Consider the following 23,961-nt stretch of genomic DNA (forward strand, 5'->3'; position numbering starts at 1 on the left):
TTATATATATTTTTTTCAACTTTTTCAATAGGAAAAAAGGAAGAGGAAAGGGTAGCCCTCAAAAGCGCAATATTCATCGTGTAGATTCCACAGCATCAGATTTGACTGGAGATGAGAGTAGCTGTGCTTCAGTAGGACTGATGTCCCCTGTTGGGGGCTCCATTGAGGGTATTGCACTCAATTTCAATTCACCACCTCAAGGGAACTCTAATGGCATGGGTTTTAGGTTAGTAATAGTCTTAAAAAAATACGTTTTATAAAATTGCAATCATATCGTGTGTGCAGTAGGGGTCTTCAGTTCATGAGAATATTGCCTTCCACACGCGAGATTTTATTTATATATATATATATATATATATATATATATATATATATATAAATAATTTTATTTATTTATTTATTTATTTTTTTATTTATTTATTTACATACTCATATATTATGAGTTTATAGGAAATTCAACTGCATATGTCTTCTCTCATAACAGATTTCCCAAAACCAAAAAAGCACTCATGAATGAATGGCTGAATGAGAATGTTGACCCAGTTCTCCCGGGTGGGAACGTGCCCGGTGTTGTAGAACTTCCCTCCGGAGTGCCAACATGCTACATGAGATCACCAGCCACACCACTGAGAAGATCCTCGGTAAATCAAACTGTGATCCAGGGTACTCTACTCAATTTGGATATGCCAGGAGGTTCAGCTAAGAAGAGATGGTTAAGACAGGCTATTAGTGAAGAAACTGAATCTCCTCAGTTTAATGGCCTCTGTCCAAGTCCAAATAGCAGACCAGGTAGGATTGCAGTTATGTAATGTTTTGACCTAGTGATCTTCATTTATATATCTGAATTAATTAAGACTGGACCCTCTGTGGATCAACTGGAGAGTCAGATTAAGTGGTGAGCTTGGGTTTACTATTTTTTGGTAAAATCTTTTTTGTTACAGTATATTGTAAATGTTATATCTCATTTTTGTATATTTTGATAATGAAATGCATTTGAAGACACATTTTAGAATGTAAATAAAACTGTTGAATGTTTTACATTTATTGCCATCACATATCTGGATATTTGGGAGAGTTCTGTTTATACAGATGCCTAACCCACATTATCGAAGAATACCCAGTAATCAGATTTTATTGATGTTACATGGAGTTAGATTACTGGGAATTTACTGTACAGCAGTCCCTGACTTGTGAACATCTGACTAATGCTGATTTGATTTTACAATCAGCCTTAAAGTCCCCATTTTATCTCCTTGTTCTGCTATATGAACTAATTTTGACGTCCCCATAATATGAACAATGCTTCTAATGCACTGTTTCAGCTGTTTATCAAGGAAAAGTTCCTCAATGACTTCAAAAAAGATGAAATGTGTTGGTGTACAAATGTCCATTTATTATCACCATTTACTGCCAACTTTAGTAATTATACCATTTCACTCTTCAAAAAAGCATCAGATCAGGATATTTCCATCATTCAAGGTAAATTTGAAATTGGTTCCTATATGTAAAAAATTGGCTTTTGTATGTTGATTTTTGGTGACCCTGGAATGCATCCTCAAATTATAGCAGCACACGTCCTTGGAAATCTGGTTTCAAGTTACGAACAGCTGTTTTATGACTACCTTTTTGAAGTGCATCTTGTTCATAAGTTGGGGACTGCCAGAATTATTTTGCATGGAAGGAATTCTTATATGTAATCAGTAATCAGTATATAGTAGTAGTATTTATTGAGTTTGACATTCTATTTTCACTATGTAACACTATTTTTGCCCCTGGGTAGTAAGTGTAATTTTCTAATTGCTTATACTGTGTCCTATCAAGACAGCTCCCCTAAGCTATCTTCTGAAAATCTAAGTGAAGTTTGAAGGGGGGAACAATAGGCTTTTTCTATTCTTTGGAGGCATAAACTATTACAAAATATTGCATTCTACCCATGTAGCTCTACCACTTGGAGTGTACTATAGAGCGATGGTCTCATTTCTTGCAGGTCAACGTTCATTCCCCGATTGTCAAATTGGTTGGGTACCATTCCTTTCCCCCCATCCTATACCGAGTCCTTATGCTCGTCCCTTTCAAGTGCAATATGGTCATAATGACCTAGTGCTTTTTTCTGGTAATTATCTAACCTTACTACCCAGGTATATAAAAGAAACCTAATATTTAAAAAAGCACAAAGTAAACAAGAGCAAATGTTTTACCATGTAATTTTACTTTTTTCTACTTTGAATTGACTTTTAGAATTGAACTTCATTAAAGAAATAGTTATTTGGTTCACAGACTCGCCTACTGGAGGTGGAGACTATATCACCCCACTGAAGAAGAGAAGACTGGCTCGAGAGTCGATGTCTTCTGAACTGTCATCCACACCACCCTCCACTCCCGTCCACTCCACCAGTTTGGAGGAGGATAAAATGATTGAGGAGGTATGATGTCTAAAATTATTGTAGAGCATCAACTTGCCTTGATTTATCTTTCCATTAAGTGGTGAATATAGGTGCCTAAAATTGATGGATTCTAACCTTCAAAGGACACGTGTTATTTTAGAATGATAGCTGGCTCATTCTGCTTATATTTGGATCAGTAATGGTGAATACTTTTTCACTATCTCTGTAGTATGAGTATCAGCTTTAATAAACTTTTTTAGGTATCTTGTTCTTTATAGTTTAACCTTTTGATGTAGCTACTGACAAGAAATTAACAATTATCAAGTTATTAAATACGTACAGTATTTAACTTAACTTAATTACAGACTTAAGTAAAGTTTGTGAAGTAAGAAATCTTAAGACCAGTTTAGTTCAAATAGTGTAGGCAGAATTCAGCTTCAGCAACATAATGCAGGATTGAGTTGGAAGCAGATTGTAGTAAATAAAGCATTAGCTTTGACTACGAATCATCTGTTGTAGTTGGTTTCACGTCGATTCGTAATAAGCTCGGCTATATGAAGATACTTCCTACATCACCTACATTCCTGCATAATGCAATGTCCGACATTGTCAAGTCTCAGCTGAGGATCCCAGGTTGAATTCCTGCAGTAGAACAGAGATGGCCATATTTTCATTCACCTCATGCCTCTGTTCACCTAGCAATTCTTAGCTATGTATCGGTAGGCAAATAAGTATCTGAGTTAGGGAAGTGTTGTGGGTTGCATCCTGGGAAAGGTTTGTAGTTGGCTGGGGGGGGGGGACTTGGATGCTGTACAGGCTTACCATCACTAACAATGGGGGGAATCACATACTGCATATATATTTGTACCTAATAGCCAAAACTGTACAACTATGCCTAGTATGCAATACCTGTTTTACCTAACAGCAAAACTAATTTTTCATATTTTCAATTACTACTTTCACAATTTTATTGGCCCACATAGTATTAACAATTTATCATTCTTGTGACACATTTTAGCTTTGTAATTGTCTGTAAATGTTTTGATGATGCTAAAATACATCTTCTAATATCTGTATTTCCAGAAAAATCACTTGTGTAACCATTCTATTTGCATATCTGTGATGAAAGAAAGAAAAGCATGAAAGTTTTTATTTTTTTTTATTTTTACATCTGTGTTGACCAATCATAGGTGCACATTTTCATTTAATTTTTTATAATGAAAATACAGCAAATGAAGGATATTGAAATGTTCATTAGCACTTATATTCAGTGCCAGCATGCAAAATCTATTATCAATATTTTTTAACATCTTTACTCTAGAAAATTTATTTGTAAACAGTTATGATATCAATAGGTATAACACAAAAAATAACTTAAAATATAAAAAGATTTAGAATACTGTGCCACTGAGTTGGGCATGAGATGCCTGGACTGTTCATGGGCAGGCATATGGCGACAGGCTGGAACACGAATCTATTAACATGTTATATTGATACTATAGGGTATTGTGTTACAGAGTGGCATCATTTTGTACATTATAGAGAATTTTGATTGTGCCATTCCTCGAGCGGTCGTCTGTACCGAGTCTAGCATAACAAGGACCATTATCTGATGGCATGAAGAATAAACAAATGGTAGTGGAGTTTTGTAAGAGAATTAACTCAGCCACCATTATTCACTATGTATCTTTGGCCAAATGGTCATCCTAACACCATAAGATGCCACCACCACCACCACCATCATAAATCACCTGATGTAACCTTAAGTTATTTCTTATTTTGTCATTAATAATGTTTTTTCTTTTATGTTTTCATCTTTATTTTAAAGACTTTAGGTTCAGTCATGTCCTTTAGCCGCAGTAAGTGGCATTCTTGCTTCACAAAAATTACTTCACCGTGACACTTTCTGCATCCTGTTATGTTCATCTAGATGTCTGACCTTCACAAGAGAATTTTGAACCAGTAATGACTTCCATTTTAGGACGAGATGAAAAAAAGTCTCCCCATGCAGTAGATCTAAATGTTATAAGTTGATCCTGTTCAAGACTTGATCAACATTATGATTACAGTAATGATTAACATTCATCAATCATCAAAGTTGTCATCTGGTTATGTGAGCTGTAGGAGGAAGCCAAGTGGTGTGATTAATCGTGAGTTTTGACAAATTTGTGCAGGTGGAGAGGACTCGTAGTTATTTTGGACTTTTTCATTCTTGGCTCCACTTATTAGTTTGTACAATGTAATGTTTGTATTGAATAACTATGATTCTGTCTGGGAATGTCTAGAAATGGACACAAACACTGATGGTAAAGATCAACATGTGATTTGAAAATTTCCAAATCACATTTAAATATGTGAATGAAGACATACTAAAGAATGTGTTCATGACATTTGTAAGATTGAACTTTGAATATGCAGAAATTGTGTGGTGTCTTTATCTCAAAAAGCACATCCATTACAAAGGGTGTGAAGATATGCTTCTGTGTGGCTCCCAAAATTTAAAAGAAGCTATGAGAAGAGGCTAGAGGCATTAAATATGCCAAAGCTGGAAGATAGAAGAAGAAAAAAATGTAATATGATCTCTTTGTATGAAATACAAAATATTGTAATGATAGGAATTGATATAATTGACAAGGAGGAACTTTTAAAGCCTACAACTTCAAGAACAAGAGGCCATAGCAAGATCACAAAATGTGCCAGGAAAATAAGTGAAAGTTCTCTATGGGAACAGAGTTGTAGACTGAACAACTATAGTGAGGTGGCAGTAAATGCCTAAACCATCGAATGTTGCAAAGCGTCGTACAACAAAGATTAATGGGAAGACGGGACACCACGGGCATAGCACTCATAACAACACTTAGGTAACTGCAGATTTTGCAAACACTTTTAATAAATGTAGTCCTTTAGTAAGAATTACTGTATACAATTTAGTAATATCCCACAAACTCAAAGGTAAAGAAATACTGTGATTATTTGGATAAAACGATACATTTAGGACATCTGGAACTCTGGCATGTTGGATAATTAAAGAAAATATTGTGCAACATCAAATTTTTTGTTAATGTGCACTTGCTAAAAATACAGGTGAACCTCATCTAACAAATACTAACACTGCGAATATTTGGATGTCGGTGTGTGGGATTTTGTGTTGGCATGTTGGAGTTGTTGGCTCATGAGAGTAGGTGGTGTGTAGGAGTGGAATTTAGCATGTGGGAGTGGGTGTTATGTGAGAGTGATTTTTGGCTTGTGAGAGGGGTGCCAGCATGTGGAAGTGGGTGTGGGCTTGTGAGAGTGGGTACCAGCATGTGGAAGTGGGTGTCGGCTTGTGAGAGTGGGTACCAGCATGTGGAAGTGGGTGTCGGCTTGGGAGAGTGGGTGTTACTGTTGGCATGTGGGAAGGAGGGGTTATAAGGAGTCTTCGAGGGAGTGTTGTCTTGGGGGAGGACAGGGAGGCGATGATGATGAGAGTGGCGGCTCTCACATGTCCTAAGGGACATCTGATTTGAACAGGATCATGTTTGGTCTAGCTTCGGAGGGGTGAAAGAGCTTGGTGGTGGGAGGTGAGTGGAAGGGGCTGTGCGATGAATTGCAAATAACTGTATTCAATATATATATTTGTGTACACTCATTTAAATATTAACAAGAAAGTACAGTGGTTTTTGCAACCATTTTAAGCTTTTGAATTTACACCATACATACAGTCATTTGGTACAGTACTATTTTCACATGGTTTTACAACTTGCTTCTCAAACACACACCTTTCATTCTTGTTTCTCTGCTTCATTTTATCATTATATTCACATTTTGTTTAGCTCAGGACAGCAACTTATTTTTACATATAAAAGGCAACAATCTAGTCAGGCATATTAGAGTAAGTTTGTAAATAGCATAATATCTCATTATTATTATAACACACTAGACTAAAATGGGTTCCTTTCCACAGCAGTTTCTAAAAGTAATGTATTGTTGGCATGTATACAATGGTTTATTAAAATGCAACCTGTAATTGTAAATTTTTATAAATAGTGTATTGTATAAGTGACATAAATATGAATTCAGTATCTTTCTGTTTGCACTAAAGTAATAATAAACTAAGTGTACAATAGGCTGTTTACACTAGTTCATTGGGGTGATGAAGGATGTACAAGTTGCAATTATTGGTGTAAAAATTTGTGTATGAAGTCGTTAAAGAGACCCATAGAACCATTTACTGCATTTATACATATCTATTGTGATACAAAGTCCAGCCTAAAGCTTTACTTGAACACTGACCTAATATTTATATATTTTCAGGTGAAGACGTAACTTATTCCCAATGTGACAGTTTCAGTATACCTGTATGTTCTTGAATGTGTTTATGAAAGGGGCGAGAGGGAATGAAATGGGAGCGAGGGTGTGAAATGGAAGGGGAGTATGTGGTGGCAGGTTGTAAGATATGGCAAGGTGTATGAGGTGGGGGAAGAGTATGGGATGGAGGAAGAGTATGGGATGGGGGAAGAGTATGGGATGGGTGGTGGGTGTATAATTAGATCTGAGTTTTGGTGATGCCGAGTACTTTCTTTCATGTTGCATGTTGAGTTGGTTGAGGCACTTACATACTCAGTGACACTGAGAATTAAATGTCGGATAAATTGAGCCAGTTGAAGATGAGAATATAAGAGCTCAGTGTGGTCCCATTTTATTTTGAACACTTTGCTCATTACTGTCTTGTGGGCTATATTATGTCTTGTTGAGTTACATTTGTGGGTGGCACACAACTGGTAAATACAGTATAGAAAATTGGAATAAATAACAGTATTACTATAATTTCAAAGTATGAGAAAATTTCTGTATCTTGTATAATACCACACAAACATTTTAGATATTTTTTTTGCCTGCAGGATAGTTAAGTGAAGGTTGCAGTTCAGCTGTTCATCAATAACTACATGAAGGAAGGGGGTATGAGGGAACTAGTCATGTCTGTCCCATTAAGGGTTAGGCAACTTGTGGCCAAGTTGTTCCTGGGAGTGTAACCACATAGTCACACACACACACGTGCGTGCACTTACAATACACTTCTGGTTTCTTGACAATAGATAAACTAGCTTAATTGACACTTCACCAGGTCACATATCAAGGAATTTGTCATAATTTTTCCTCCTGGATACTTTTTTTAACGTTATGGTTGAGAAGTATAGAATGTTACAATGTTATTTTGCAATGTTAGTTTTTTTTTTAAACCATTATTAAGATTATATTCTTATGACTTTCATTAAGGCATGATTCAATAATCAGTCTTTCAATATTGATAGGGCATTTATTCATAAGTTGAAACTATTCTAGTCAAACTCTTCATTTTGACTATATGGAAAAATGATAGACCGGGAATCATGTTTAACATTATATTTGTATTTGCGTTTTCAAATTATTTTTATCTGCCGTATTATCATGTTACATTCCTCACTTGGAGTAAAATAAACACATCGGCTTGTACAAATATGAGCTATTTTTTATTCCTGCAAACCTTGTGTTCCGTTTATATTGTTATCCCAACATTATGGGGTTTCATTGTTATCTCAACATTAAGGGTTTCATTGTTATCTCAACATTAAGGGTTTCATTGTTATCTCAACATTAAGGGTTTCATTGTTATCTCAACATTAAGGGTTTCATTGTTATCTCAACATTAAGGGTTTCATTGTTATCTCAACATTAAGGGTTTCATTGTTATCTCAACATTAAGGGTTTCATTGTTATCTCAACATTAAGGGTTTCATTGTTATCTCAACATTAAGGGTTTCATTGTTATCTCAACATTAAGAGTTTCATTGTTATCTCAACATTAAGGGTTTCATTGTTATTTCAGTATTAAGGGTTTCATTGTTATCTCAACATTAAGGGTTTCATTGTTATCTCAACATTATGGGGTTTCATTGTTATCTCAACATTAAGGATTTCATTGTTATCCCAACATTAAGGGTTTCATTGTTATTTCAGTATTAAGGGTTTCATTGTTATCTCAACATTAAGGGTTTCATTGTTATCTCAACATTAAGGGTTTCATTGTTATCTCAACATTAAGGGTTTCATTGTTATCTCAACATTAAGGGTTTCATTGTTATTTCAATATTAAGGGTTTCCCGGTCGAGGACTGGGCTGCAGGGACACTAAGCCCAGAAATCATCTCACGATAAGCTCAAGATAACCTTCATTGTTATGGCAATGTATTGTCTTGAAACTTTTAAACACTTCAATTTAGCAAAATAGTGTAGCCATTTAAGTAGTGCAGTGCAGCCTCCAAGCAACTGTAAAATATATTTTTTAATTTCTGTGAAATATCTTGAGAAAGGCATATTGGTATTTACTTGAAGCAAAACAGCTGTTATATATGATCATAAAGCTGGTTACTCTCATTGTTGGGGACTGTAGCTCACTGACAACTATTGTTTTTATATGAAATTTTGTTATCTGTTTGTTGATGACAATACCAGCCCATGTGAGCCTCACTGCTCTGATGTCTAGAGTTTGAGCTTTGGCTTAGAAGACAAGAGGAGTTGTATGTCACTTGGCATTAATACTGATGTTACTCGTCACCTTTTGACATTATCCTCTGCTTTAAACTCTACAGCTGCCCAGTGTTTGGGGAAAGTTACAAGTATGCTGGAGGATACTGTAACAGTCTTCTTTCCAGCCCTTCCCATGAAAGAGAAGGGAAACAGAGGGAGCAGATGTTTCCAGATTGCACAATAGAAGATGGTCAGAGCAGTAAAGAGGCGGGTGCACCAATACCAGGAAGTGATCTATGGTTTCCACTTCGCAAGGGCATCACAGACTATAAAGATTATCAGGATGAGTCAAATAAGTATGCATTAATACAAATGTGGCCATTTCATAAATGAATGACTGGCAAATTTAATCCGTGATTCTTTTATCTCGCCCATGAACATGGAGAGGAATCGGTCCTGATCAATGCTAAGTATGTGCCTCAGAAGATTGAAGGGAGTCCATCTTTCCAATGAGCTCTACAAGCCTGATAAAGCTCTCGTAGTAGTCAAGGACTACTATGAGCCACCACAGTCTGAGGAAAGGGGATAGAATAGACCTTGATTGAGCACCTAGATGCCACTGCATTTACCCCTTCATTACTGTGAATGCTAAGGTGCAATGGGACCATTTGGAGGAGTAACCTCCATTTCAAACTAGAGGCATAACAATATAGCTTGTGTCTGATGTCATCAACCAGTGGTATGTAGACAGCCATGAGAAATGAGATGGGACATAAATTTTGAATCTACATAGAAAAATGGTTTATATAGGACAGTGATGAGATGTAGGGAGCAGAGCACCTACTAGATGAATATAATTTCCCTACAGGCTGGTGTGGTCTGAAAAGTCTCTTCATGTCTGGCAGAATGATAAAGGGGCAGAGTATACCTCCATTGAAGTTGATGAGGGAGAGGACATGTTGGAGCCATCTGTAAATACCACAAAGAATTCAGCACAGAAGGTGTTACAGAGTTTCCAGAACAGGCGTTGGGCTTCACCACTGCTTTCCCAATGTTCTACAGGGTAACACTGGGAATACTGTGGAGATGTGGGAAGGGTCTTCCTCTCACGATGGAATTAGTGTCAAGGTGGGTACTGGAACGGATGATGACAGTTCACGAACAGTTCTACATAGCTTTTCAGTGAATATCTGGCATGTGTCCTGGATACCAGCCATCTTTGGCTGCCTACCTAAATGGCTAGAGTGTTATATGCACATTTTTGTTCATGTAATTCTTCTTGGGAGTACAAGACACCCAGGATTTAGCATGCCCTTGAAAGTAACCTCAACAAAATAAGCACATGGACCAATGCATGGCAAATACAATTCGTTGTGGAGAAATACCGCACCATGAAGTGAGGAATAAGTGAAGCCAGGCTATATTTAGTTTACAAATTATGTTGAGAGACTAAAGAACTTAGTGAAGAACAGAGATTTAGGGTTCCTGATGGATAGTAAACTGTCACTGGAGAACAGCATCATGGGCACAATAAGATGAGCCAGTCATACTCCAGTCAATTTTAGAATTGCCTTTAAACAGTAAATGGATAGAGTAATGTTAAAAAAAAAAAACATTTAAAATGTTTGAGAAACATGAATGTGCAGCGTTTGTATGGTGTCCATGTTTCAAGAAACATATAAAGTAAAAAAGTGCGTGGTCATTCTACTAAATGGCCTCTTGGCTTAAAGAATATAACTTTTGAGGAGTGGTTGGTGGCATTAAATATGTTGATACTAGTAGAAAAGAACAAAATTGTGACAGGAGTTGACAAAATATAAAAGGGGGGAGGGGGTGTTCTGAAATCTACAATATTGAGAACAAGAGGACAGACTCAAATTACAAAAACAAATGGGCTGAAAAAGTGTATGAAATTCTTTTTTTTTTGCAAACAGAGTAAGAGATTGATGTAGAGGGTAGTGTATGACAACACCAGTGGAGACCTCAAAACTGTATATAACTTAAATAAAGGGTATAGGGAAACTGGACACTACGAGCGTAATTCTCATTATAAAATTGCATTTGGGTAATTACATGCATACCAGGAGAAAATTTTGAAAGTCTAAAGAGAACTTAGTATAATAGCACTAAAGGAGGGAAGGGCCAGAGGTAATATGATCACAATGTACTTGATGATGACACCATTTTCATGGTGAGGGGACAGTTTACAGCTTGTGGTATAGTAGACAGCAACCTTACCTCACCCCATGCAAGAAATATCACCATATAAATCTAGCCCTGGGTAGGGAGGGATGATTGTGTGCCAATCTCTTATGCCTTTGTTCACCCAGTAGTAACATGGAGTTGGTTGTAAGCGGATTTGATTGTACAATCCATCAGCAAATAATACATGGACATAGGAAGAACATGACAAATGAGAAATGAACAAATCCACAAGGGCCGTGACGAGGGTTCAAACCTACGTCCGAGAGGATCCCAGACAACCCTGAATCGACTGAGATACGACATGGTCACGACCTTTGTGGATTTGTTCATTTGATGCATCACACTACTGTAATTTCTGTGTGTAATGACAAATGAGAGATTATAGTAAGATCAGATAAAAGATAGAAATGCTATTGTAGGCACTTGATACAACTCGTCCTCCTAATAGTATGTCACATTTTGAGGTATAGTTTACCCAAGACCAAAAAAGTATCGTACTAGGAAATGGTAGCACCTTGCAAAATTGACATAATGTTATGTTTTCTGTTAGTGGGTCCTCTGGTAGGTTAGGATAAGGCACTTTAGTACCACAGTCTCTTAACATTGGGAACACTCGCAAGAACGGGGCTGGATGACATTAATATGAAGTGAATAAGACTGGGAGTCCAATGAGGCAAGGATGGAGGACATTTGGGTTGGTAAATTTATGAATCTTATTTTGAAGACATTTATGAATCTAGATGTTAAACAAGCCACAGAAACAAGGAAAAGGGATGTCATGAATGCTTGGTATGGTATGTATGAGGAAGAAAAGATCTTTTTTTACTTTCAGTGCCTACCTTCATTAGGCAGAGACCATGACCTTTTGGAAATTAGATCTGCAATAATTATATGCAATACATTATAACTTTAAGAAGAGACTGGGAAAAGTGAGACAGATGAGAAACTCAAATTTGAGGATTACCTTGAGGTGCTTCCTCATTCATTTGAGGATGAAGCAAGGAACTTAACAGGTGCTTTAATGGATTTGATTGAAAGTTTTGTTCTTAGGCAAAGAAGTAAATAATTTGTGTGCAAAATTTTGAGATATGTGATGAATGCATCCACAAATTTATACCTAAACAGATACAGAACTGGAAAACTTGATTTGTTCAAGAAATTGTTAAAGGCCTGGAGATAAACATAAAAACAGAATGGATGGTTGATAGATGTATTCTATAAATTCATAAGCAACAAATGCACGTAAAAGATAAAATCCAGAGTTTAATAACTCTTAACTTTTTTTTTCTCCCTTAGTAGTGTTATTTTTGTATTAATTGTGACTCCAAAGTATAGAAAGTGGCTAAAATTTCCTGCAAACTTTGGTTTGAGCTTTGCCGAAGACATCTTAGGGAAGATGCCTTAAATGTTCCCAATTTCTTATTTAAAGCTGTGACACATTTTCATAAGTTGGCAGCCTTCACGTACCTTCATGACTATCTAAGGCTATAGTCTTTGGAGGCATAAGCAATCAAAATACTGTATATAATATTACTATCCAAGAAGGAAAAATTATTATTATTATTATTGAAGCCTTAAAATATTAATGACTGCTCAAAGACACTGAACAAATACTCAAAACTTAAAAGATTAAGCACTGCTGGAAGGGGAGGAGGATGAAGCTGGAGTCATACTTGAGAGATTGAAAAGTTGAGGTATCTTAAACAAGCTATGGTACATCTTGAAGATGTGGCTTGAGAGGGAAAGGCATGAAGATGGTAGTGGCCATTTACAACTCACTACTAAACACCAGAAAGTCGAGGGAGGAATATGACACATGTAATACACCCTGCTTGAAGATACTGGAAAAGGGAACTGCAGTATCAAGGGGATCAAAGGTTATGGTTCTAAAATTGGGAATTTTGTCCACAGCGAAGTAGACTGTATAACAAAGAACCCCCATGGATGTTATGATGTGTAGAGAACAAAACTGGTGAATACAATGAGCAAGTAATTCCCAAGACAACATAACACTTAGTTGGCAAGAAGAAGAAGAGCTCTTGTGTTTACTCAAAATGAGTCAAGACGTTAGAATATAACATGCTCCCTAGGTGCTAGCAAACCACTGAGATGATATTTGATTACATAATAAGGTTGGAGGAGGAGGGTTACACTATGAAATAGGCTGATGAATACAAAAAATTACAGATACGGGGACTGCAGGAGGTCACAGAAATTCTGTTGAGAGAATGAAATGGTGGGTAAGATGACTAATAAGATGATAGAATTCATAGCTCAGAAATTTGCAGAGGCCTTGCAACTTAACCCTACTTGTGAATGAAAGTGATGAGAGAAGCAAGGTTCAGTAGACAGTACAGAGAAGGAAAGGACAGGACCAGAAAGACATGGAATAAGTACAGAGAACTGGGCACAGAGGCCAATAGGCAGGATATAGAGCCAGAAATGTGTACTCCAGAGTTAGGAGAACAGCTGAGCATCAATTTCAATACAGTTTCAAAAAAAGTAAAGGACCTGCCCAAGCTAAATATGCATTCAGTGTGCCAAAACTAGTTGACAGGAGAGAGAGATTATATAATGATTAGCTCATACAAAATTTATTGGAATTGACAGAATTGATAAAAAGATTTTTTTTTAATTTGCAATATAGAGAAAAAGGTTAATTAAAATTGAAAAGCAAAGGTGATGACAAAATTTATGTAATTCTCCTTTTCACTGATTATAGGAAAGATATAATTCCACAAGTGTAGTTTTCATATTGTAACCACTTGCATAATTACACACATACTCGTACACAGGATTTCATAAAGTTGACAAAGTGGAATTTTTGGAATCTGCAGCTTTCAGAAAGAGTATATACTGTAGATTCAAGATAAGAAAATAGCGTGCGCACCCGCACTAAAATGTGTATACTCTATAAGTTTTCTCACCTCAGTTTTTGTGGTATGTTGTTCATTTTGGTTTCAAATTCGCAATAGAATTCTCTAAAGGGGTATATGCATATAAGGTCAAAAAGCCCGGCGTGCCACCCGCACCAAATACAAAAATCGGCTGAGCATTACCCGTGAGCGTGCAACTGCACTAAAATGTGGATACTCTTTTCAGTTTGATAATTTCATTTTTTGTGTTACATTATTTATTTTGGTATCAAATTGTTTGCAATAGAATTCCTTAAATGGATATATGCATATAGGTCAAAAAGTCTGGTGTGCGCCCCGCAGCAAACCAAAAATCAGCCAAGTGTTACCCGTGAACAAGCCCCCATTGGCACACCCACAACACGCACACTCAAATGTGAATACTGTTCAGTTCAATAACATCAATTTTTGTGTTAACGTCGCTCATTTTGGTATCAAATTGTTGGCGATAGAATGTTCTAAAGGGATATATATATGCATATAAGGGCAAATGGAATAAAGGCCATTTGCAGAAAGGAGAACGTGATTTTCTTCGTCCACTTGTGACATTTCTGTGGGAAATGATAATATTTGACCATTTGGTCGAAGTGATCAACACCTTTCATGTAGTTTTTGTAGTCACAGAGTGCCTTTGGTTTGTTCACAGTTAACTGTTGCAATGAAGATGTTCCGTCACGTTTGCGTACTTGCTTAAGTTTCCATAGCATTATAAAAGTATTGTACTTTCATTGGAATACAGTTTTATCTACTGTCAGTTTACCTTTTGCTTGTAGCTGAAGATCTTGTGGTGCACCATACTACAATCTGAGAGTACCACAGGTGATTATACCTTGTTCAAGCAAGCTTTTCACTCAGTTGAACCGAGTTATAGTAGTTATTCATATATAAATGGTAACATTTGTTCTTCAGTGGTTCAGACCCATAACCGTTTGAATTGTTGTCTTCCCAATTCCTGCATACACTTCAAAATTGTAGATGTAACCAGTAAGCGATTCAGCCAGCATGTACAGCTTTACTCCATACTTATCAGGTTTATTTGAATTATAAACCTTTAAAGCTAGACCATGACATTGACATTGTGCCCTCATCCAAAGACAGATTTTTCTGAGGATTGTATAATGTTTTGCATTTATGTGCAAGATATTCCATGAATGTTCTAACTTTTATCAGTCTTTCTTTGATTGTCTTTGGGAATGGCATTATTGTTACGAGTATGAAAATACTGTACTTAATACTTTGCAATCATTTCATACTGTCTCGCAGTCATAAAAGTATTGAAAGAAGATACATGCCACAATTTACCTGTTTGCCAGTACATTCTCATCATTGGGAGCTTCACAATGCACATCAACCTTGTCAGTCCCAAATATCTGGCAAGCTCCTTTACACTTGCTTTATCCCACTTATTGTTTGTGTTGTTAGAAGCATTGGACATGCTTTGTGATGCATACAAGTTTGTTTCATATTCCATAAATTTCAGCAAATCTTGCATAATAAATAACAAAAAATTTCAGAGGAGTGCTTGGTACTGGTACAGTCAAGCCTGGTGTTCCAGTAAAACTGTCTATAAATGGTGCAGTGTTGTCAGTAGACTAGACATTACGAGAACTGGTGCGTGGGGTATGTTGGGTATGAACGGTACGTCTGGTACAAGTTCTAATAGCAGGTCCTGCACATGTGGTGGTATCAACATCATCACTTCCCTCATTTTCAATTTCATCCTCACCTGCTGTTTCAGTTTCAACCACCTCACTATCTACATCACTGTCACTTTTGGCACTTTCAATATTAAGATAAAAAAAAATCTTCAACTAAAGCCTAGAATTTTGTTGGTGTGAGTTTCACTTTGCTGTACTTTTGGCAAAACACGTCTTCTCCCTCAGACGTGTTTCTTTCCCTGCTTTTGTCCTGGAATGGCTCTGTTCTTGATCACTATCCATCTTGGAGTAAATGTAGTGTGCTTATAAAGGCAGTAACAAATATAGCTGAGGAAAAATAGCTGGAACGGGCACATGCGTTGGACGCAAAGGAGGCCACAGCGGTCACGAACATAGACACGATAAGAATGGGCCTACCACGTGGGAGGCGGTGCCGTGATGCCACGTGGGTCATCACAGAAAATGGGAAGACGTTGGTGCACATTTTAAAGTACGTTCCATAATGATTGGGGAAAAAATGTACAGTAATTTTAACATTTTAATTTTGGATGCAACATGCGTACCCGCTAGACATCCGAAGAGTTATTTAAGGATGCAGTATCCGTCCCCACCGGCTGAAACTTTTAGTGCACATTGATGAAGATGATGGCAAATAAAAGTTTGACATTTTATGTCTTTGGTTAGTGCATTGCATTCCAAATCAAATCAAATGTTTGGTGGCAGAGCCTATAGTTACATCTGACCTATTTCATTTGATTACTGCAACTTTTAAGTGCAAAGCATAGAATGTGCTTTGGTAATGAAAGCAAAATTACTTGGAAAAATTAAAATTTTTGGGAAGTAACAAAGTATTTGTTAAATTTTTTATTTTTGTATTTTTCTGGGTACATTGGTACCTTAACACTTTCCTGGAGTTTCCACTTGGAATTACGGGCGGTTTAGATAAGCGCTTGTCGGATCACGACGTAAATTTACGGACCGTGTTTTATAGTGGGTATTTACTACTCGATCGACTTGGGGTTTGTATGAATATGTTTGCCATTAAATTTGCGTTTTCTCTAATAGGCACAGTGCCTATTTGAGAAAACGGCAATGTATTGTAACTTAGAGGAGAGACTATTGAGTTGGTGACACAACGAGGGTAATCGCCCACTACACACACACACTTGTGTTGGCCGCGATCATGATTCTACATTTATATGCATATGTCTGTGTAGAGAATTTTATTCCGAACACTATACAAACAAAAAAAACGGTGTGAAACAAGTATAAACTTGAAAAAACATGAGCAAAGTAAAAACTTTTTACGCTCACGGGTACAAACACGCGAAAGATTTTATTCGCCACAAATTTATTTGACGCTCTGTTGGCCAATTCTACCCATGTTCTTATAGAACTTTCTATGTTATATATAAAACTTTCTATTGCAAACACATTGCTATAAAAATGAAATACGTAGCTCGAGAAATAATGTCAGGACAGTGAAATAAGTATAAACTTTCAAAGCGCTGCATCACAACAGTGTCGTCGCTGCTGAAATCACGGCTAACGCTTCGCCCAGTTCCCACACTCGTGCGGAACATAATTAGACATTGATAGGCATATGTCTGGGTGGGGAATTTTATTGCGAGTTCAGTGATATCAAAATAAGCGCTGTAGGATGACTGTGAGGCTGGCAACAAACGAAAGAGTATGAACATTTACTTCCTGTTTGGGTGTCACGGCGAGTCATCTTCGTGTTTATTTACTTGTCTGTAAATTGTTTTCAGAATTTTGTAAGCTTATACGACTTGAATACAGGTTTTGTGCATTAATTTTCTTTGCAATGCTTCTTTAAACAGTTATTCATCAGAACATTGAGTGGCAACCTTCTTGGTTTAACAGATTAAGCTAGTCTGCTGCCTTGAGTTATTTGTTGGTCAGTTCCCTGCTTATTGTACTTATGTAGAGCTATCAAATTTTAACACGTTTGGGTGCTAATTAAGTGCAGTATAAGGACAGTGTGATATTAAGTGTACTGATTTTTACTGCTACTCTCCCTTTTATTTCAGATGGAAGCTGAATTGGCTGAGGAAGCCGTGTCTAAGTTAAAGCGTGAAGACGATAATGATTGTGAGGAACGATCATGCCTAATGATTGATGCAGAAAATCCCAGTGAGTACCATGTAACCAAAGACAGTATTGCTAGAATCAAGAGGGAGGTTAATGAAGAAGAAAATGAAGAACTCATTGTTGAGGATAAAAAAAAAATTGACCGAAGTAGGGCAATAGGTTCAAACGAGAACAGTGTATATGGGAAATTTCAAGAGGATGTGAAGGGTATGAAAGTAAAATATGCAGAAGAAAAGGCAAAAAAGACTGCAATACGTGACAGTGCCCAGAAGGCAAAACATTTTATTGGTTTAACGTTAGCAAAGACTTTGACGGAAGACTACGAGCAAGAGGATGAGGAGGGTGAAGTGGAGGCAAACAGAATTGAACAAGTGGAGGTAAAAAAAGGAAGAAAGTGTCAGCAAATAAAGAGAGAGAAACGACAGTATATAGTGAACCGAGAGAAAAATCAGCAGGGTATAAGGAGAGAAAGAAGACAACAAGTGACTAAGAAAGGTAAAAGTTCCAAGAATGAAGGAAAACAAGTGAAAACTCTGCAGAAGGATGTAAAAAGAAAGAAAGGTTATCAGATAAAGGAGAAAGTTGAATATGAAATAAAGCAGGAAGTAAAGAATGAAGCAGATGACCTGGAGGTAAAGGAAGAAACAAGAGAGATCATGACAAAGGTAGATGACTTGGAAGTAAATAAAGAATTTAAGCAGAAAATTAAGAAAGAAATAGATGGACATCATTCAAAGAAAGCAGCAGCAAAATGTGCTACAAAGAAAGGAGTTAACGAGCAGGAGAAAAGAATGGAGACCATTTCCAAGGAAACTGGGAGTGACATTGGGGACTTTAAGACTGAGTTGAGCAGAGAAAAAGAAGCAAAAAAAGAAAGAAAGAAAGCAAATAAAGTTGAAGAGGAAAGACCGGAGGAAGAAGTGAGAGATGACCTTGAAGTGAGAGAGGAAAACCAGGGTGGGGAGATGCTGCCAAAAAATGAGGACACTGAAATTAAGAGAGACAAGAAGTCAGAGAACATAAAGAGTGAAGAAATCAACCTGGACAAAGACAAAAATACAGCGGAAGAAATAGAATTGAAAATAGTTCAGAAACAGGGAAAAGTTAAGAAAGAAAAGGTAAAGAAAAATAGTAAGAAAGTAAGAATTCAGCATATTGTTAAAAAAAAAAAAATTGTCAAGCCAGAGATAGTAAAGCAAGTAAAAGGGGAGGTGCACAGAACAGGCATTGAACACTCCGTACAGGTAAATGAAACTGGTAGTCAAGGCAGTATGGTAGGCGAGTCAAACAAAAAACAAAAATTTGAAAAGATGCAACGATTTTCTCCAAGAAAACGGAAAATGAGGTACTGTATAAAAGAAAAGAAGCAAGTGTTGACAAGAAGAAAATGTACTCGGCAAAATTTGAATAAAAAAATTAAGAAACCACAAAAACAGAAGGAAGCCGAGGGCCAGGTGAAAGTAGATATAGGTGAAGATGAGAAGGTAGAAATAAAACGGGAGGAAGATGTGCCTCAAGGAATAACACAAGCCAAAAATGAGCATGTGGAGATGGTGAATGAAGACGAGACAAAGTTTGTGGAAAAATGTAATTTTCAGATTGTTAAGGAGGAAAGTGAGTCACAAAGCAGCAGTAGAGAAAAAAATAAACTGCAAGAAATTGGCTCAGGAGAAAATGAAAAATTAGAAATAAAGATTGAAAAAGAACAACTAAAAGTAAAATTAGATGAAGGTAATGGACAGGATAATGATACTAAAGATCAAGTTTTGAGAAATATTGAAAAATGTGATAAAAATGTAATTGAAGAAGATCTTAAAACTGATACTTCTTTACTATCTCTAGATCCTCTTCCAAATGAACAGAAATCTCAGAATACATCATCTTCCTCGGCATCATTACTACCACAGCAGAGAAAAAGCACGGATGCAAGTGAAGAGAATCTGGAGAGATTCAGGCCAAGTACTCCAGATAGTCCACGACCCACATCGCCCGAATTGAGAGGACCCCACACTCCCGATGGACCTGCTCCAACTACCCCTGAAGAACTCGCAGTATCTCCACAGAGTCCTAGGTCACCGATGCATTGTCATAGGAGTCCTTCTCCTTCCCAGGATTGCCAAACCGAAGGAGAAGAAACTCTTGAACGGGAACATTCTCTGGAAAGAAAATCGCGGTCAAGAGTAAGAGGACCCTGTACACCCCCGTCTCCACCACCACCAGTGCAGGAGGAGGAAAACGATGAAGGAGAGCAAGAAGATGCTGAAATTTCTAGTAAATCTTCCTCGCAAGCAACTCTACAGGAACAACCAAAATCTACTCCTGTTAAGAGAAAGGTAATTAGATAAAGTTTCGGTCAATTTTATATGGTCACTTCCATTCTGCCATTATGAAATGTTTTATTTGTTAATGTATATACAGCTACTCACACAATCCTGTATATAGAACACTTACACAAGTCAAAAATATTAGGAATGCCTGCATCAATATGAGTGTTATAAGCGAGTGGAATGCAATAGAAGTAGTGAAGCATAACTCAATACACATACTCATACATTCTGTACTGTACTGTACAACAAACCCCCAAGGAACTGGGGAGTGGGGCTTAATCCTCACAAACACAAAGTTAGTCAAAATACGGAGTTAAAACATTTGAACTGCTGTCCATGAGGATTATAGCTGGCCTCATACTATTGGATTATATTTGTGTATTATGGTTCCTCCCAAGCATTCAGCACTGTTTTAAATGTATGTATAATAATTTAGCAAGCATGTCAGGGCTTTTGTAGAGAAAAGAGTAAAAAAAAAAATTTTTAATCTTCTACCTTATCCAAAAAGTTTAGTTCATTTCAAGAATCTATGTGCAGTGTTTTCTATAAACTTAAGCCTTGTTCAGGCCAAGGATCATTAGTACTGTACTGTACACACGATAAGATGATATTTAGGAAATAATATGGATGAATTTCTAGTAAATATGTTAAATTGGTAGAGGAAGACAAGGACTTGACTTGAGCTATATCATATTCTTTAAGCCACAAATAGATAATCACACATGTACACTACTACATATGTTAAATATTTATCTAAAATTTATATTTCCTTATATTAAATGAAGGCACATAATTAAAGATTATACTGATAATTAAAAATACAATGTCTGATTTATTTATCCGCAAATTATATTTTTCTTTAATTTTTACTCTTGTAACAGTTATCAATCTTGGAGTATCGCAAGAGGAAAAGTGTAAGCAGTGAGAGTGACAGTAGAGGGTTGAGTGGACCATCAGATTCATCATCTCCTCCCCCTTCATCTCTCGTGTGTTCCACAGCGTTGTCTGCTCCTTGTACAGACTCTTTGGTCTTATCTTCTAATCCCTCCTCTGCTTCTAACACATCAACACGAGAACCCTCCCTCTCTCCTACATATCTCTCTCCGCTGCCAAAGCTGGGCCGAAGTGAAGCTACAGAGTCTTCCCCTGATATTGCTCTCTCTCCTGTTCGACCACTTTTACTTACACCGCTCTCCGTTGTCCTTGACGGCAAATCTACCAAAGATGAAGTAAAAAGAGGTGGGTCTATTGATATTGCCCATATTTGAAGCTTAGCATCTTCATTGATCCCAGAATAATGAAGGTTTTTGAATAAATGAGAACTGAAATTTAACCTCAAAAAAAAAAATCCTTCCAGTTTGTAGGATGATTACACTTTACATCAATGTTTTGCTGTCAGATGCAGAGAGTAATGGCAGCAGTGGTGGAGATAGCATCAGTGACAGCAGCAAACACATCATCAAGAGCAGTAGTAGTAATGTTAGCAATAGCTGTAGCACAACCACCATCACCACTATTGCTGTTGCCCTGAATGTCTTCACATCTACCAGCACAGCTGTCTCAATTGCTGCTGGAACCACTACAGCTGCTACCCCACTCGCCCCCATCACTGGTAATGTCACATCTCAGGATGTGAAATGGAATGCAGCACCTACCCTACTGGAGCAGCAGAGAGAGAATTTAACGGCAAGATTACGGCGTGAATTCGGACTATGTATATCTGATGACGATGAAGATAAATCAGGTAAGATCCAAGTTTTCACCATCACTTGTTGACTTCAGTTATATAAATAATTCCAAGTATTCATTTCCCTGGGTTCTAGATAAATTTAACAGGCAACAGTCACATAAATTATCATCCACACTTCTGTGGAAATAAACATTCACCCAGGTGAATGGAACACCGTTTTTCCTATGTAGTCTTCTGCTACCTTTGGTGTTACTGCTATTTGAATCTTACGATTTGAAGTCATGGGATCATTAATTTTATGGGAGCTTCATTTAAATTGTTTGAAAAAAATTAATTTGTTCACTTATTTAAGTGTTCTTAATTTGATATGATGTAGTTCAGAATATTTTTTGCAAAAAAAATGAATACTTTGGAAGTTATTAAGATTTAAAATATGTTCTATAATTATTTATCTGAGTATTCAGGGTCATAATCAGTAAGAAAATAATTTAAAATAATTACATTTGATTTTAATTATAATTCATGCTGCACGAAGATTACATAAGGTCATCACTTTATGATAATGAGTGTCATTCTGATATTGGTTTATAGATTTCCACTTGTATAATATAAATACAAACGTGGAGCCACACTCCAACTTCACAATCAAGGCAGAAAAAAGAATTACTTGTACCACTTCATTGATTTGTGCAAGCATTCCACTACCCCATCATACCACATTTGTCTATCAACTGCATATTTGTTATACTCTAATATAACATCCGGTTTGAAGACATTTTCTTTGGTCTGCAGGCTTCTGTTTCTTTGTGAATCATTGTTGTATATGATTCAAAGGAACATCTTTCCTTTGTGAATCATTGTTAGCACATGCACTTCGTGTTTGTCCTTCCATTTGAGCGCCGACATATTGTTAGTCCATTTGAATGCCGACATATTGTTAGTCCATTTGAGCGCTGACATATTGTTAGTCCATTTAAGTGCTGACATATTGTTAGTCCATTTGAGTGCCAACATATTGTTAGTCCATTTGAGTGCCAACATATTACTGTATTAGTTTTCCTACACTGACACTCGTCAATACTTTTGCTTGTCTCGAAGCCATTTGCTGTTTTGGGGGGCTTCACTGTTTCAAATGTTGCAGTATTGCATTCAAGCAAATAAGTGGGACAGAGTGGGACTGGTATAATTAGTTATCAGTGTATAGAATGTGTTCCTTGTTGATCAGTGGCACCATCAGTGCCTTTTTTACACTGCCAGAAAGCCTGTTGAATTGTTCTTTATCACATTTACATCAGTGGCAAAATACAGGATTATTTCTATGATGAGTCCTAACTCATAATTGCAAAATATGAATAGTTTTAGGGTCCAATTGTACTGCTTTGACAATATATATACTGTTTGAACAAAGCTCTTCTCTTGAATAACATGAGAGAGTTCATGTTCTCTTGAACAATATAAAAATAAATTACAACCTTTTATATTGGTAAACACACAAAAGATTTGTACTTGTTGTTAAGGTCTGTGAAGATGTGCCTCACTATACAAAGTTAGTCACGTTTACCTTCTATATCGTTATCCTCAAATGTATGTATCAGAGGAGAAGCAGAAATCTGTGTGAATTTGCTGAACATGGGGGTTGGTATGACAGCGTCCTTGTTTCAATATTTCACTCAAGATGGATGTGGGTGGGTATAAGTAGGAGCTGCCTCGTATGGGCCAATAGTTACCTTCTGCAGTTACCTTCATTCTTATGTTCTCCATAACATGCTTCTTTGCATGTGCCATCAACATTGTTACTGTCAGGAATGTGTATATTTTTGCCACATTAGTCTTTCTCCGTCAATTCTTACAAGATTGTGGAGCTAAATCCTCACAATCAACTACAGTTACAGTCCACCTGTTCATTTCTTTCACAATGTTTTATGTGTGCCTTATAAAAAAAAAATGCTGTGAAAGTCTTAATTCGCACATTTCGTCATCAGCAACAAATATTGCTCACACCAGTGTTGCCCAGATTCCTAAAATTCATTTGTTTACAAAGAAGTGCAAAATACCATCAGTACAGCAGACACTCGTTATAATATGAAGGAAAAGCAGAGACAGTGACATTGCGTGCAACCTATAAAAACTGTGGACATAGCTGCACTTCACAAAGGAGAAAGTAGAACACAGGCAAAAAATTAGA

General features: G+C 36.8%; 1 protein-coding gene across 13 annotated transcripts in view; it reads left to right on the top strand.

Moving 5' to 3' along the window:
- upSET overlaps positions 1-23,961 on the top strand; it is a 109,095-nt gene that overhangs the window by 59,120 nt on the left and 26,014 nt on the right. For 10 of the 13 annotated variants that reach the window (XM_069337849.1, XM_045764748.2, XM_069337851.1 and 7 more), the window contains 6 exons: positions 32-226; positions 485-789; positions 2,278-2,423; positions 17,699-20,092; positions 20,968-21,325; positions 21,486-21,830. In XM_069337849.1, coding sequence (XP_069193950.1) covers positions 32-226; positions 485-789; positions 2,278-2,423; positions 17,699-20,092; positions 20,968-21,325; positions 21,486-21,830 — 3,743 coding nt within the window. The remainder of the gene's footprint in view (positions 1-31; positions 227-484; positions 790-2,277; positions 2,424-17,698; positions 20,093-20,967; positions 21,326-21,485; positions 21,831-23,961) is intronic. The other 3 variants (XM_045764756.2, XM_069337852.1, XM_045764752.2) reach the window with 2 other exon arrangements.

The sequence above is a fragment of the Procambarus clarkii genome, chromosome 38 (assembly GCF_040958095.1).
Source record: "Procambarus clarkii isolate CNS0578487 chromosome 38, FALCON_Pclarkii_2.0, whole genome shotgun sequence".
NCBI classification, from domain to species: Eukaryota; Metazoa; Arthropoda; class Malacostraca; order Decapoda; family Cambaridae; genus Procambarus; species Procambarus clarkii.